The 16,194-nt window shown below is 52.9% G+C and overlaps 1 protein-coding gene, 1 long non-coding RNA gene and 1 other non-coding gene across 4 annotated transcripts in view; 1 reads left to right on the top strand and 2 right to left on the bottom strand.

The window, feature by feature from the left end:
- LOC147999345 (uncharacterized) overlaps nucleotides 1–524 on the bottom strand; it is a 20,357-nt gene extending 19,833 nt beyond the window's left edge. Inside the window, exon 1 of the long non-coding RNA XR_015643947.1 lies at nucleotides 1–524. This exon is cut by the window's left edge and continues 341 nt beyond it. This is a non-coding gene — a long non-coding RNA (uncharacterized LOC147999345).
- A 386-nt stretch (nucleotides 525–910) lies between these two features.
- Nucleotides 911–4,027, bottom strand: Irx3 (iroquois homeobox 3). 2 transcript variants are annotated; one of them, NM_001395133.1, is given in 4 exon segments: nucleotides 911–1,335; nucleotides 1,799–1,865; nucleotides 2,055–3,180; nucleotides 3,347–4,027. In NM_001395133.1, coding segments are annotated over 4 exon segments (1,524 nt in total). In that variant the 5' UTR covers nucleotides 3,623–4,027; the 3' UTR covers nucleotides 911–1,280.
- A 450-nt stretch (nucleotides 4,028–4,477) lies between these two features.
- On the top strand, nucleotides 4,478–11,645 carry LOC147999344 (uncharacterized). The gene is made up of 3 exons (XR_015643946.1): nucleotides 4,478–4,578; nucleotides 6,158–7,157; nucleotides 7,616–11,645. It is a non-coding gene; the product is annotated as an uncharacterized LOC147999344 (transcript).
- The last annotated feature ends 4,549 nt before the right edge of the window (nucleotides 11,646–16,194 follow it).

Below are 16,194 nucleotides of genomic sequence, written 5' to 3'. Positions count from 1 at the left end.
GGCAGGCAACATCCAGGCAGGCAAGGAACCAGGAAGGCTGCAGAGGCCGGGAAGGCGGGCCGCCGACCGACTCCTTCGTCCTGTAGAGGGAGCTCCAGTCCCAGGTTTCTCCACTGTCGTGTCCACTCCCTACCCCCACGCCACCTTCGCCCCTCTCTTACCCGCCCGCGGCCCACCGGTCTCCTGACACAATCCTAGCTCCAAAGGTTCCCAGGCTGGACCCCGAACCCACGCGTGATCTCTGAAAGCAGCCCCTTCCCAGGCACTCAGGGTATAAAGCTCATAAGCACCTAGGGAGCAAACGCCGCCTGGCTTCGGCCTTGGATTCCCAGCACCAGCACCGTCACACGCCACCAAGCGGGAAACGTGAACACCCCGGCTTCTCACGCAGATCCCCCACGCCCTTTGCACCTATAAGGAGATGTTGGAGAAGGAAGCGCGGTGAGAAAGGCCTCTAAATTGAGTGTGCACAGCGCCTGTACACCGAGCTGCTGCGAAACTTAAGTGGTGCGCCGTCAGAAGGGAGCAGGGAGGGAGAGCCTCCCAGCCTACGCCCTGAGCTCCTGGAAGCTTCTCTAAGTCTTTCTGCTAAGTCATCAGAGAAGGCCCCAAGGCTCCATAGCTACTCCTCTGGACCCGTGGACAGAACCCAGTTTTCCAGCTCCTAGTAAGGAATCAACCCCATTTTCTCTTCGGTCTTTGCCCCGTCTTTCCGTTGCCCAGGGACTCCCATGGCCCCTTCTTGCAGAGGCTCTAGGCTGGCAAGCCATCCCGGGACAACTTCTGCCATTGCTGTCCTCAGACCCCGCTCATCTTTTCCTGTAGATTCTTTAAACAACCGCAGGGGGAAAAGAAACACCAAAACACCAAAGAACCATCAAACAAATCAGTCCAGTGGCAGACGTGCCGATTATAGTCAAAAGTGGCAACAACTCATTTATTTAGCCAAAAAATAGATACTTTCTTGTACAATTTGGTTCACACGTATGTACATTTTCCGGTATATACAAAAAGAGTCAGACGGGCTTATTCTCTCTGTAACCCCACTTCCCTCCGAAATCAACAGAACAAACGAACCTCACAGTCTAATGTGGGGTGATATGGAAGTGACTTGGGGGAGGGCCGAGGGGGGACTGGCTTTATTTCTTCCTTTCGTCCTTTTCTGTTGTTGTTTAGTGTTTCTTTTAAGGTAATCATACACAGACATGCTTGCAACTCGACACTATACAGAGCGAATTTGTTTTTACAATTAGTACAACGATTTAAAAATTGTTGAAAAGTTAAGACGAGGAGAGAGCTGATAAGACCAGAGCAGCATCCAGGTGGTTCTGGGGCCTAGAAGAGAGTGGAGGCAGAGACAGGGAGAGTTAGAGACAGGGAGACCGCTTAGGTAAGGGATACCCTATAGAGCTGATGGGGTTGTTTAGCTGTGGGAGTATTAACATGAGCTGAGCTAAGGAGAGCAGAATTCGTGACTGAGGTTGGAAGAAAGTGGACATCTCGCAGAGAGAGGCCTTCTGTTCCACAGGCCTGCTGTGTTGTAAGGGCCAGACTTCCCTAGCTCTATACCACAGGCCCTGCCTGAGGTGCCCGGAGCCGAGAATGGAAACTTAACTATGGGTCCACAAGAAGTGACAGATGAGTGGGTTTTGTGTCTTTTAGAAATAGTTTTCCAGAAACTTCGCTCTCTTCCTAGGGGGCAAAGGGCTCCGGCTACTGGCTGCTGGCTACTGGCTCTGTTTTCCTTATCCCTCCCGAAGGGTCTCCCACTCTGCTTCCCAAATTCGGAGTCTCTTACCGCCTTGGCACCGGCTGGAAAGCTGTCTTAAGTAACTTTTTCTCCACTTCCAAGGCACTACAGCGATCTGTAGGAAACAGGGGGGAAGAAAAAGGAGGCCTTTAGAATGCAGGCTTCAGGCCTCCAGGGCCGCTGCACCCGCATAGGAGCAAAGAGGGAAACATCGTGCGTTCCCCCTAAGTCCCATTCTTTCCCTTTAGCCTGGGCGAGAGCCCCACCAACACCCTCCCACTGTGCCCTACATTTTTCTTGTCACCTGTTCCACTCTCTGGCTCCGCAGGCCGAGCATAGGCGGCGGCGGCCGCAGCGGGGTGGCCTGCGGCTCCGGGAAGTCCCAGCAGGTGCTGTGGGGCCGAGCCTAGCATGGACAGCGGGTGCGGCCGCGGACCGGCCGGCGGGCCTGGGAAAGGCCTGTTGGTCCAAGCGGGGAATTTGCCAAGCGGCGCCGACACCAGTCTGTGTGCTGCAGCAGCCGCTGCGGCGGCCGCGGGCGAGAGCTGCAGCGTCGGGGGCGCAACGGCTGCCCCGGGAGGAGAACCTCCGGCTCCGGGAGGCGATCGACGTGGGTTGTCCGGGCTAGTGGCCGTCTCGGCCAGTGACCAGATCTTGGGCTTCTGGAGGGTGGAGGAGGGCGCCGGTGCCGGAGCGCAGGGGTCCAGGCCGGAGGGTGGAGAAGGTGGAGACGCAGGAGCCCTGGCCACGGGCGGTGGCGCGGGAGCCAAGCTCAGGACGGACAGTGGTCGCTCCTCCAAGCTTTCGGAGCTGTCGTCCGAGTCGCTATTTTTGCAGTCTGAAATGGGTCCTAGGCCGAAGTCGCCGTTCCTGTGCGCCGTCCCAGCCAGGGTTAGTTCCGACCCGGCTGCCGCGCTGTCTAAGTTTTCCAAATCGATCTCCTCATCCTCGTCGTCGTCGGCCAGGCCCTCGCCCCCCGTGTCCTCCTCCTCTCCTGCGAGCTCCTCCTCCTCCATCTCCAGCTCGCGTTTGCCCTCTTCCTCGTCTTCCTCTTCGTCCTCCTCCTCCCGCTCGCTCCCATAAGCATTGCCCTCCTCGTCCGTGCGACTACGGGGAGCCCACGTCATCTTGTTTTCCTTCTTGAGGCGCCGGCGCGCGTTGGCGAACCAGGTGGACACCTGGGTGAGGGTCATTTTGGTGATGATGGCCAACATGATCTTCTCGCCCTTGGTGGGGTACGGGTTCTTGCGGTGTTCATTGAGCCAGGCCTTAAGCGTGCTTGTGCTTTCCCGGGTGGCGTTCTTGGGACGGGACGGGTCCCCGAACTGGTACTGGCCGTAGGGGTAGAAGGCGGGGTGCGGGTGCGGGAACGCGGCGGCCGTGGCCGGATGCTGGACCCCAGGGCTGTCCTTCAGCTCATACTGAGCGCCCTGTGCGCACATGGAAAAGGAAGGGGACACGCGCGGGGGGAGCACGAGTGAGCTCCTGCCGTCGCCACCTCTAACCTCCCGCCCGGACCCCGGCTTTCTTCTGCACCCTCACCTTGCCCCACACCCCAACTCCAACCCCTCTTTCCCGGGTTTCTCCGGATCTTACCAGCTGTGGGAAGATGGGCAGCTCCGTGGCGTAGGGCAGGAAGGCGCCGTACCCCTGGGCGGCGGCGGCGGCTGCTGCGGCCGCGGCGTAGGGTGCCCCGTACACGGACGAAAGCACATTGGATAGGGACCCCGAGGCGGCCAACTCGGAGGCTCCGGCACCCGGACCGCTCCGGCCCCCAGCGCTACTGCCACCTCCGCCGCCGCCCGCGGCTGGCGGGCGCTCGGGTGGGTAGAGCGGGCGGATGTACTGGTATCCGAGCTGGGGGAAGGACATGGTGGCCCGCGGCGCACCTACGGACTGGGGGCCGGGCCCCCCGGGCCGCCGTGCTCAGCGCCGGACGCCGGCTCCGGAGAGCATCGGGGGCTGGGCCGAGCCCGGGCCGCGCTGCGTCGCGCTCCGCGTTCGCCTATTGATCTGCTCGGCGGCGGGCGACGGTGGCGGCGGCGGCAGCGAGGAGTCAGGTCAGGTCCGAACAGATTGGCCGAGATTCCCTGGGCTCCCGGCTCTGATTGACATTTCTACGGGGCCTCAAGCCCCTCCTCTCTGCGCAGCACTCCCTCCTCTAGGCCGGGCGAGCCGCTCTGCGCTAGGCGCTCAGTTCTGCCCTCCTCTCCCGGAGCTGTGTCGCGCCTCGCTTCCTTCGCCCTCCTCTAGTTTACACTCTCCTCCTGTCCTGTCCTCTCCCCTCCCCTAGCTGCGTCCCCCTCACCCCACCCCTGGCCGCTTCCGCTCCCGAGGCTCCTTCGCAGTTCTGGACGCTGGGAAACTGCGGTTCTTTTTCCTTTTTCCCTTTCTCACGGTTGCTTTTGCTCACCTCTCTGCTCTCTTCACTTTTCCTAGTCTGACTCCTCTCTTTTTAAATCTACTCTCTCATTTTCTTTTCCCCCCTTCCCCGGTCTCCGCACCCTGGGCTAAGGCGATCTAAAGTTGAAGACACTTAGAATGCTGTGCGGGGGGTGTGTGTCCGCATCAGTGTCTGTGTGTCTGTCCCCGCCCTTCCACCCCCTCCCTCACCCTTCCCCAAATCTCGAGTCTGACGTCGCGCCCTCTTATTCGACTTTTCCTTGCGTCTCCTCCTGGAGTCGCCAATCACCCGGGAGCCTTCTGGGCGAGGCGGCCCTCCCCCGCGAGTTCAGAGCGCCGGGCGGGGCGGGGCGGGACTGGACTCAGTCTCTTCCCGCCCCCTCCTGCCCTCACTGGGAGGGGAGAGCCCAGACCACGAGTGGCGGGTTAGTACAGGGTCACCTAGCCCCTTCGGTCTTCCAACTTCTCAATTCTCAGCCCCCTTCGAAGCTTTAGTTCCGGGATGGGACGGGACCCTAAACCAAGGCAGCCCCCACCCCCACCCGGGGAGTGGCTCTCTTTGCACTTTTCAGCTCTGGTCCCCTAGGACGCTCTCCATAGCCTAAACCTGCAACTGAAAGAGAGAACACGCTGCCTGGGAGTAGGGAGAGCTTAGGTTCCGAGCTTTAAAAGACCTATTCTGTGCGGGGTCGGGGGAGGGCGGGGAAACCCTGCAGTTTGTTCCATTTACACCTCCGGGGTACCTCGGTCAGAATCCTCACTAAGAAATAGTGAGTTTGGCGCCTAGGTGATCTCGCGAACAAGCAAGGAGTTGGTGGAGCTCCTGACTGTGGGGCGGGGGAGGAGCAGAGGAGCAAAGAGCCTCACTGCCGAGGCTCTGGGAACTTTACGAAAGCTCTTCGAGAAGTTTCTATATTGGTGTGATTTTTTTTTTTTTGGTCGATCGAGACCATTCATTTCACTATCCCCTTTCCGCTCTCTGGTCCCCCAAACCCAGTGTTTTCTTTGGGCGAGAATCCCCCAGAGTCCTAGAGGGTGTGCATTGTGGGGGCGGGGAGCAAGACTGGTTTTAGGGTAGGGTATTTCCTAAATCTAACTTGCAATGTCCAAGTGCCCACCTTCACGGATTAGGGTGTGCAGGGGAAGGCCACACTGAAATCCCGGAATAGCTGTAGCTCCCAGATAAGCGACTTAGGCTGCAGCGGTGACCCACGCGTGGGCCAGGCCTGCTGTGGGCCTGCGGCCTGGACAACTCCCGGGCTGCGATTCTTTAGTAGAGGGAAGAGTCTTACAGGCAGAAACACCACCCCTGGGCCTCCAATTGATCTAAGAATCAAATCGGAATTCTGCCAGCTTGGAGGGGTCTGAGGATACTGGGCTGGCCCAACTCTGCTATAAATACAGTTAAGGAATGAATTTCTTTCGCCCTGGCCCTGGACTCCAGTTTTGACCCATGCCCCACCTCTGGCTGCATTCCGCCCGCCTTCGAACTGGCCTTAGGCTCCAGGAGGTACTAACTCAGAAAATTAGTGGAAGAAACACAAGCAGAAGTTGGGGGAGCTAGCAGGTCTAAAGTTTGATGTCAGCATCTGGAGTCTTCCTAAATTGAATCCGGGCAGCTTCTCTATCATTTCCTGGCCCTCCTTGCCTGGTGCTGGAGGTTGGTTTTAGGTGAGCCTGGACAGAGGAGGCACAATAGGATCAGCTCAGGCCTTCGAATGCGTTCCCCCTGCCTGATTCCGTTTCTGGTTAAATCTGTCTCAAGAAGCCAGGGCTCACCTGCTCAGGAAAAGGTCTTAGGGTTGTAGAATCTAGGCGACATTATTTTCCAGGATCGTTCCTATGTATAGGACCGTGAGTCTTGCTAGACAGCCTTGACGACGACCTACATAGTGCTGGACCAGACCAATGGGCGACAGAGCCAGATTCCAAAGTGGGCAAACGGGTTTCGCTGTGCTTGCCTGGTTGAAAACGCGAGTATTTAATTCCGTTTTTGTTTTTCAGAAGGGAGAGAAAAATAAAACGCAGCACCCCACAGCAACGACCCACAAGAGCCTCTGACATGCTCCTTTTTCGTTAACCAGCTATCGACCTGGTTGTGTCCGATTGCGGACTGAGAGAAAGAACACAGGAAGAGCCAGGCTGTTCTCAGGAAGGACTCACGCCGGCCAAGGGGCCGTCCCTGGCCCAGAGTGTGAACCTCTAGACCCGGACATGAACCTAAGAACTTCGCTTAATTAGATCCCTCCAGGCATCCCAGGCCCAGGGTAGAAACAGCTACCCGTGACCAACTGGGAAGGGCTTTGGTCTGGCCCTGAAATCCTCACTCCACGTCGGGACTCAGTATCCCAAGCGACTGAGTCGCAGCATGGCTGTTTCCTCAACCTGGGACCAGGCCAGTGGAATTCAGCTCTTAGACTAAACTCGAGAATCCGCGGATAGCTGAACCTTTTCATGGGATTTTTAATCCAGGAGATTAGATCAGACAAACTAGCACAGGGAGCGAGGAGAAGCAGGTGCACCCGGAGATGATTGGAAAAGACCTGAGCGCAACAGCAGGCGACGCGCAGAAGCTTCCCTTGCAACAGGCTCTCTCAACAGGCTCAGTGCACAAAGCGCTCGCCGCGAAAGCTCTGTGTTCTGGGCTCAGGGCGCCAGGAGTATACAGAAAAGGTGTCCGCTGAGGACACGTGGCGCACGAAGCTGTGCGCGCTGGAGGACAACTGCAAGTGGTGACAGATGTGTAGCCTGAGGCCCACCAGCTTCGGGGTCTGCACGCACACTCTGAACTACCAGCCCTCTTCCCTCCCTTGGTCAAGCTCCCCGATGTGCCTGTGTCCCTGTCGTTGGGAGCCTCTGCAGCCTTGGGTCTACCAGCCCGGACAGAGTTCAATCCTTTCCTCCCAAGGCCCAGAGTCCCCCAGAGGCGGTGCGGGCTGGCTATCCTTCAGCTTCCTGCAGACGCTGCTGCGTACGCTCCCCCCACCCCCAGCTGGGGTTACAGGTTAATGAAACGCTCGTTTTCCTCAGTCATTTGTTTTGTTTTCCTGCAAAGTTCTGATAAGTAGCTAACCAACGAAGCTTGTAATTACAATCTTACAGAAACCGGGCCGATCTGTATATAAATCTCACCATCCAATTACAAGATGTAATAATTTTGCACTCAAGCTGGTAATGAGGTCTAATACTCGCGCATGCGATAATCCCCTCTGGATGCTGGCTTGATCAGATGTTGGCTTTGTAATTAGACGGGCAGAAAATCATTATTTCATGTTCAAATAGAAAATGAGGTTGGTGGGAAGTTAATTTCTCTCCGCTCTGTGAAGCGTAGACAAGAATTTAATGATTTAATTACAGTTGTAAGCCCTTTCCATGAGACTTAAATTGAGCTGAGAATATTTTTTTTTTCCTTTTCTCTCTCTCCCCCTCTCTTGCTTTCTCATTCTCTCTCTCCGCTATTAGCAGCCACACGGACTTGCAGATGCATGGCCTGGCGTAGCACCGGGAGGAATTCACATTTGACTGTGAATCCGGCCCCGCAGCATCCCAGGAGGCGCGGACCGGGCGCCGGCTCGTCTGCCGTGCAACGCTGGTTGAGCCCTGTAAGCCATCAGGGCCTTGGAGGCTGTCCCTGGTCCAGAGGCGCTACGGGAAACTTTGGGGCAAACTTTGCAAACTTCTTTCTCGGAGTTGAGAGCCGCCGGTCAGAAAGGCTGCGGCAGCAGCAGCGTGGGCCCCAAACCGGATTTGTACACCTCGAAACTGACCCTCCGGCCCCAGAAGGAGCACGAGGCTCCCCAGCGTGCCCTCCGCGCTCGCCTGCACCTCCGGGACCAGGCCCCCCCTGCCACTGGTCTTCAAGTGACCAGCTCTACGAGGCTCCAGGAATCCCAGCGTGGAAGGAAAACCGTGGCCCTGAGCACCAGTGGTTTTATTTCTTTGGTTTTATTTCTTTTTCTCTGCAAAATCATCCGGTTTCCACCTGCGCCGAGCCTTTTTCCGCTGATCTCCCCCCCCTCCCCGTCCTGTTCATCCCTCACACTTTCTGTATGTTTGGTTTTCCGGGCATTTATTTTTCTCTTTCTTTGGTTGCTAGTGTGATGTTTGATCCTTTTTTATTTTTCTGGGCCGCTTTTTTTTTTTAAGTTCATTCTTTTTTGCCGCTCCCCTTCTGTGTCTCTGCCCCCCCTCTTCCTCGGTTTCATCTTTTTCCTTTTCTCCCTCCCTCTCTTTTACCCGATCTGCCCTATTTCAATTTTGATCTACCCCAGGCTCTCCTTTGCTGGCTTATTCTCTCTTCCTTTCCTCTCCAGTCCGCCCCTCCCCCGCCGGTGGATCTGCTTCCCCGGCACCCCCTCCTCATCCATCTTGGGAGATGAATATGTCGCCTTATTGGATGCGGAGGCCAGAGCAGGGCAATGGGGCTCGGCCAACGTCGCACATTTTCTTCATGCATATTGAGAATATGGTAATGAGCGCGTTTGCATTGTTGCATGGAAATGATGCGACTCCCTCTGCGGTGCGGAGTGGGCAAGGTTGGTGTGGACCCAAGAGAGCTCGGTAGTGGGGACCGGGTCTGGTGGCCCTAGTAACCCACCGGGGGATGAGGACGTGACCTCTAGGAGCTCCCTGCCCCCACCCCCTCCGCCTGCTCTGGCTTCCACAAAGGCGTTCCTACCCCAGTTAAAGCTTGGAGAAGGGAAGCTAGCCTCTCTCGCAAGGCTGTCGCGTCTCTGGTCCACAGGCCGGAAAACCCTTCTCCGCTGTTTAGACTTCTGGGGAGGAGAGTCTGACTGTGTTCTCTAATGGCTACACATTGTTTGCAATTCGAGTGATCCTTTAGGGTGAAACACAACCCCGTACCACCCGGGTCTCCACCCTGAGGGCAGGTGGGCATCGCTTGGCCCCGGCAGGTTGAACTCTGGCCAGCTGGCTCTCTGGACTCACTTCCTTTCTAGACGTGGGCTCAGCGGTGCTGAGGCTGAATCCCTAGTCAATCAACAGAGGCGGCTCTTCCTGGAGGCCAGCCAAGCTCAGGTGAAGGGAACCAGGGCCTTCAGAAGGGTGAAATTCTGTAGAAGCAGGCCAGGTTCTGTTTGGGACTGGGAAGGAAAACATGTTACACTTGTGGGGAGCTCGGGGACCCCGGAACCCATATCTAGTAATCAAACTAAACAGCTCACCTCAGGACGCTTTCCAGCCTCCTTCTCCCCCATTTCCTACTAGGGAAGTCCCTATCAGGGGCTCCGGGGGCCGAAAAGCTTGGTGGAAAGGTAGTCTCGGGTCAGGTTTCCCAACCTTCCAGCATTCCGCCTGCGGCTAAGGATTGAAGAGTTTCCTTTAAATTGAGTCCTTTTCAAAACAAAACCGCTTCGTTTTGGGAAAGTGTTTGATCCTTCCCCTACTTCTGCAAACTACAAAGTAGCTGTTAGCAGAAAGGAAACCAAACTAAGAGCAACCCTGCTCCTGAGCCTTGCCCGTTCCTACTTGGGGTTCAAGTGCTTCCTGTGTTATTAACAAGTGCTGGGGGGGTGTGAGTAGTGACTCTTGGAAGAAGACTAGAGCACGAAAGGGGCACGTTTCTACCTTTCTTAAAATGATATCAAGGGTTTCAAGGGCTGCCCCTGTTTATGGCTTGCTGCTGTTGTTTTCTGCTTTTAAAACCAATGTGAAAATTTTAGGGCAAAACCAACATGCTGACTTATTAGTAGTAAATAATCTCATTTAAATGTTTTCCAGGAAGCATGGCGTTTAAGTCTCACCATCCCTCACCAGGATGGAAATTGTTGAGAGACCACTCAGGATTGGGTATAATGCTTACTAAACCCACATCCAAGAGAAGAGGGCACTGAAGTCATTCTTCTGTGTTCTACAAGCTGTGTGTCTTGGCTTAGGCTAACCTGGGGAAACTATTTGTCTAATCTGGAGAAGTGGCTGGGAGGATGACCCAACCTTTGCAAAATTGAGAAACTGAGGCTTTGGGAACTTAGAAAAGCCTGTACTGATATTTTTTACTAATTTGCCTGGGACCAGGCAGAGAGTTGGAGTCTTTGAGGCTTGGGGCAGGGATTTTGGAAGACCAGCCCTAAGTTGGACTGAAGGAAAGGACCAAAAGAACACCCAGATGCCTCCTGCCAAACTCCTCACGCTTTACCAAGTCCTTAAACTGAGCTGAAACAAAAACTGAACGCGTGTCCAGGCTGCACTGTCTCTGCTGGGGCGCCACTGGAAGGTGGGGAGAAGAGGTCTATAGTTTTAGTTCTAGCGATGGGTGTGTGAGCAATGTAGACTTTTCAGAAGTTCAATCCAGGTGCTTTCTCTCATTTCTACCTCCACTGCTTGGAAGTTTCAGCCTCTTCATGACAAAGTCTTGTACCTCTCTACCTTTGTGCTTAATCTTAGTAACAGTTCCTTCTCTGTCGGTGGCACTGAGTTATATTTTAAGACCATTTTAATACTTAGACATCAAGCTTTGTTTGACAAACTGGAAGGCTAAGAAATACAAGATCTATCTTTCGTGCTTCTCATCCATCTTCCCCTTCACCCCCCTCCACCTCTCAATTTCCCCCTCACCTCTCCTTTTCTGCCCATTCCCCTCCCCTCCTCTCTCCTTCCCCCTTCCTCTCTACTTCCCCCTTACCCTCCTCCTTTCTTTTCTCCTTCCTTCCTCCTTCTCCCCCCTTTCCCTTTTCCTTTCCTCTTCCTGTCAGGCAGGCCTTCTGCCACAGAGTCACATACTCAGCCCCTACCTTACTCCTTTCTGAGGACAATCTTCTGGAGCCCTCTTTGACCCAGTCCCCAGCTCATTGGCTTTTCAGAGACTTCCAGGTAGTAGGTTTGGTAGCCACTCTTGGTGTCTGTGAATACAGATCAGATCAGGTAGTAGAAAGTCTTCCCAGGAAAAGAAGCCACATAGAAGGCAGAGGAAGGCTGAGAACCTCCCCTGGCTTCTCTTGCTTGGCCTCTCTGTTTTGCTGGAGGCTAATTACCCAAGGTAGAGTAAGGTTGAGGGTCGGATTGGTTGAGGGCTCCTTTCTAGAAGTCCAAGGAATGGGTAGCTATGTCCTTTTGCAAGAAGGCCACAGACTTGTGTCATGGATGACTCTTGAGCTTCTAGTAGAGCCTCAAAGGCTAGTGCCCAGTAGGAATGATGGAGCCGGACTCTCCCAATACCTGCTTAGCCTAGGCCTGTCTTGATTCTCATGAACCATCTCAGAGATGAGTTCTGTTTCTTTCATGAATTCGTTTCTTTTCTGTCATTCGCTCTCTTCCCTCCTTCTCCTTCTCCTTTGCAACAAGTTGTCACAGAAAGCCTGCTCTGTGTCAAGAGCTTGGCATGGAGTAGACACACTGCCTAAAGTCTGGCTTGAATGGTCTTGTATTTCATCAAATCAGGAAGCAGGTGAGACGATTCAAGATTGCAGTCCTTCGCTTACAGAGAGAATCTCTTCTGAGCAACATCTGACAATAAAAAAAGCCTGTGACCAATGAATGAGCTGATTCAGGAAATGGGGGGGGGTGGGACACTGGCAAGAAGAGAGGACTCTGGGAAATAGTGAGAGACTAAAGGGAGAGTCACCTAGAAAGATGTGAGGGACAGATGCATCGTACCTGAGCACAGGTAACCACCACTGTAGAATGTAGGGTAGGGTAAACGGCTTACGATAAGTTACGATCTAGTCAGACAAGAGCCTAGCTATATGAGCAAGGCATTTGTAAATACACTTTGAGTCTGAGCTCTGAAAGCACTGGGAATGAAGGAAGAAACAGGACCAAACTTCCACACTGGCTGGAGCTAAAGATGGCTTGGTTAGAGCTGTAGCCAAGTCTGAGCCTCCTGAGACAACAGAAGTGAGGGTCGTTTGGAAGATAGAGCTGATAGGATGATCAGTTAGAGTCCCTGCTGCTGTTGTTCTGCCTCATGCTTGAAGAGGAAAGGATTTTAACCTGGTGAGTACCCTCGTGAAGAGAAGGAAGACACAGGTGAGGACCCACGGGGGAGACTGAGACCGAGGTATGCAACCACCAGCTAAGGGAGGCTAACAGCAGCAAAGGCAAGGAAGGATTCCTTCCCATCAGAGCCTCAAAGAGAGTGGGCTGTCTTGTTCCGAAACCATAAAAGAACCACTTCTTGTGATTCTCACCCCTCCAGCCAGGGACCACGAGTGACGGGAGCCCTGGGACCTAGTAGATGGGGTGATAGAGGGCGGGAGACCTTGACTTTAGAAGTTCAGGCAGAGGATGGGTTTACCAAGGCGAGAGATGAGCTAAGTGTAAGAAACAGAACTGGCTTTTGAAAGAAATGTGAGGAAAGAAAGGCTGCGAGCTCGACACTAAATGGCTGACCATGCGTCCACGTGAAGCTGCTCTGCATATATTAGGTTAAATAAGGTGTGCTATTAAGATTAATTAGCCTGATAAAGCAGATTGGTGGTAGAGCAAATGTATGACAGGCATAGACTGAGTTCCATCCTCAACACTGCATACACTTCATGACATAAACTAACAGGTGCACACACACACACACACACACACAAATATACACATTCACACACACACACTCACACATACTTGCATACACATGCACTCACACATACACGTTCATGCTAATAGACACACATACAAACACCCTCGCATACATATACATACACACACAGAGAAACACATGCTCACACATGCATGTACATGTGTGATACATACTCACACACATATACACACATGCTCACACAAACATATACACACAAACACACACTCATACATACATGCACTCACACACAAACATACACACTCATACTTAGATACACTCACCCACAAACATTTGCACAGACACATTCACACACAAACATACACATATTCTCACACACTCACACACACACACACACACACAAAGTTTACCTTTCTTATCTTTTAAAAAATGGTTGCTAGTCTAGGTATAGTCATACGTGCATGCAACCACAGTAGTTATGTGACAGAAGCAGGAGGAACACTAAGTTTGAGGCCAGCCTGATCTATATAATTAGTGAGCTCCCAGCCAATAGAGGTTACAGTGTGAAATTTTATCTCAAAAAAAAAGGACAAAACCAAAAACCAAGACATGCAAAAAGTAAATTAAATATTAATAAACCCCAAATGTAGTTACTGGAGGCTTTAAAACTGCATTTTGGCTCACATTGTATGTCTGTTGTTCTAAACAAAAGGCAGGCATGTGTAATGGGCCCATGGTAGAGATGGAGGTTCCTGTGGAATGGGCTAGCCCATGGTAGAGATGGAGGTTCCTGTGGAATGGGCTAGCCCATGGTAGAGATGGAGGTTCCTGTGGAATGGGCTAGCCCATGGTAGAGATGGAGGTTCCTGTGGAATGGGCTAGCCCATGGTAGAGATGGAGGTTCCTGTGGAATGGGCTAGCCCATGGTAGAGATGGAGGTTCCTGTGGAATGGGCTAGCCCATGGTAGAGATGGAGGTTCCTGTGGAATGGGCTAGCCCATGGTAGAGATGGAGCTTCCTGTGGAATAGGCCAGCTCATGGTGGAGCTTCCTGTGGAATGGGCTAGCCCATGGTAGAGATGGAGTCTCATACACTTATCTTCTTTTCCGGGTTGGCATGTGAGTAAACCTGGCTGAACCTAGAGGAGGTGAGGAGGCTCATACTGAGTATGGAAACATGAGTATATCGACAATCAGAAGGCCAAAGTGAACATAGGGGACCTGACCCTTTAGCCCAAGTCCTCCTTTCTGAATCTTGACTCCAGTACTCCCTCAGACCCTTAGGAAGATGGCAGGCAGGCCCACACTTTCTGCTCAACAAACTCATCTCTCTCTACCGTGTAACTTTCAGTGCAGACTTGGTCCTGGGCCTGGCTCCCCAGGTCTGGTCTACTGATAGGTTGCCACAAAGACTGTGTGGTTGTGTTACCAAGGAGAAGCTCCTCTCCCAAGCATACAGCTTGCATGTGAACTTCAAGAGGCATGCTAACTAACTGGTTAAGCTGGGCTTTTGCCCATTTACCATGGAGGTCACAGGCTGATGGTCTGAAGCTCACTCTTACTGGGTGTGGTCATTCTCTATGGCTTTGGAATTCTATGCAGATTTGGTTGTTTCTGCTGCCAGTCAGGGCTGGGGCTGGCTGCAGCAACAAATGGCTCTCAGATTTTAATGGTGGCCCTCCTTCCTCTGCATGTTCTTGGCTATGACTCCATTCCATACAAGGTCACTCTTTGGATGTCTTTCGAGGGATGATATACCTGAATACTGGCTGTTTACACTTCAGCCTGAATGCAAATGAGGTTCCCACTGCTCACATTTCATTGGTCAAAGCCATCATGAAGTCCACAGGGTGGGCATACCTCACTTGCTCCAGGGAGGGTGTCAATCCTGTGGAGACCTGTGTGTCACTCCAGTCCCTTTGGCTTTAGTTCCAGTTACTGCTTTAGCAAGATGGTGACACAACCAAGCTGATGACATCTCTGTATCCTCTGGCTTCTTGTACCAGTGAGACCTTCAAACCTCAAACACATGCAGGTACAGAACCCGTGATGTCAACGGAGGAAGGAAGCAGACAGATAATTGTCCCCTCCACTCTTGGGGACAAGTTTTCAGAGATTCTAGGCACAGGTCCCAGCAGAAGGCTACATTCTACAGAAGTATTCAACCAGTGTAGCTCTCTCCTGTTCCCAGCTCACTCCCTGGGGACTCCCCATATGCACATACCCCTAAGCATCCTTTGCAACAGAACCCACAGCTGAGCCCCATGAAGGATCAGTTGGTGAACAGCAGCTCTCAGTCACCATTGCCCTTAAAACACTGGTGATTCAATAGGAAATCTCAACCCCAACCAACTTCCCTCTCTCCCTCCCTCTCTCCTTCTCTCTCTGTCTCCCTCTCTCCCTCCCTCTCCCTCTCTCCCTCTATCCCACCCTTTTCCTTTTTCTTTTCGAGGTGCTAGAGATCTGACCCAGGGCTTCACGGTAAGCACTCTACCACTCTACCATTATCGGTCTTCAATTTTTAATTTAAACCTTGTTGGAAAAAAAAAGCCAATTTAGCAGCCCTGGGTCTGAGCCAGCAGGCAGCTGGACTTGTGAAGGGGTGATGTGTCTTTAAGATAGAAAAGAGGCTACTGGGGATGGGAGGGCAAAAGGACAGAAGGGTGGATGGAGCAGAAGGTGGAGGGAAGGAAAAAAGTGTTTAAAATATGCAATAACGACTCTTTGGAAGATAATGGAAACACAAAAGATGACAGCCTGCTCAGTTCTTGACTCTAGCTTTCTGAGGGCTCTTTTAAACTTTGAAGTTTTAAGGCTATTTGTGTGTGTGTGTGTGTGTGTGTGTGTGTGTGTGTGTGAGAGAGAGAGAGAGAGAGAGAGAGAGAGAGAGAGAGAGAGAGAGAGAGAGAGAGAGAGAATTCTCCTGTCATTTCTTAGGTCCCATCCACCTTAGTTTTTTGTTTGGTTTGGTTTGGTTTGTATTGTTTTTAGATAGTCTCTGGCTTGGTGCTCACTAGGGTAGTTGGCCAGTGAACTCAGGGAGTCACTCCCCAAATGCTGGGAGATCGGAAGCGTGCACCAACACACCTCTTCAGCCATGTAAGTCTAACTGTGGTCACCATCACTTCTGAAGTGTTACTCATCCCTTGTGCTTCTCCTTCTGTTTCATTACTAAAGACTCCAAATTGGTTTCTAATGGAGCAGTGAGATGCTAATCTTTCATGTGGGTTGTGGAGAGAGACTCTGGCTTTCTAGGCCCACGTTTTTTTGGATCACACAGGCAGCAGGTAGCAGTGTGCAGTGGTCCACGTGGGAGGCACAGAGGTCTGACCCCCACCATGTGGATCTCTGGGCTAGGAGGGGCACTGCATGCTTCTAATCCCAGTGGGCTCCCCAGCCCTCCTTGGGTTTGAGGTGACTGTGGCCTCTGGCCGCTCACCTCACTGCTCGTTCCCGAGAGTTACCAGTCAGAGTCTCGCTTGGCTAGAACCCTGACTTAGAGTCTGAGACACAGGAAGTGTTTGTGTCTAATAAGACGGGAGTTGACCAGGGTCCCT

This window comes from Rattus norvegicus, chromosome 19 (genome assembly GCF_021556685.1).
Source record: "Rattus norvegicus strain SHRSP/BbbUtx chromosome 19, alternate assembly SHRSP_T2T, whole genome shotgun sequence".
Taxonomy (NCBI): Eukaryota; Metazoa; Chordata; class Mammalia; order Rodentia; family Muridae; genus Rattus; species Rattus norvegicus.
The sequence above is the reverse complement of the archived record's forward strand: the minus strand, read 5'-3'. Positions and strand labels throughout refer to the sequence as shown.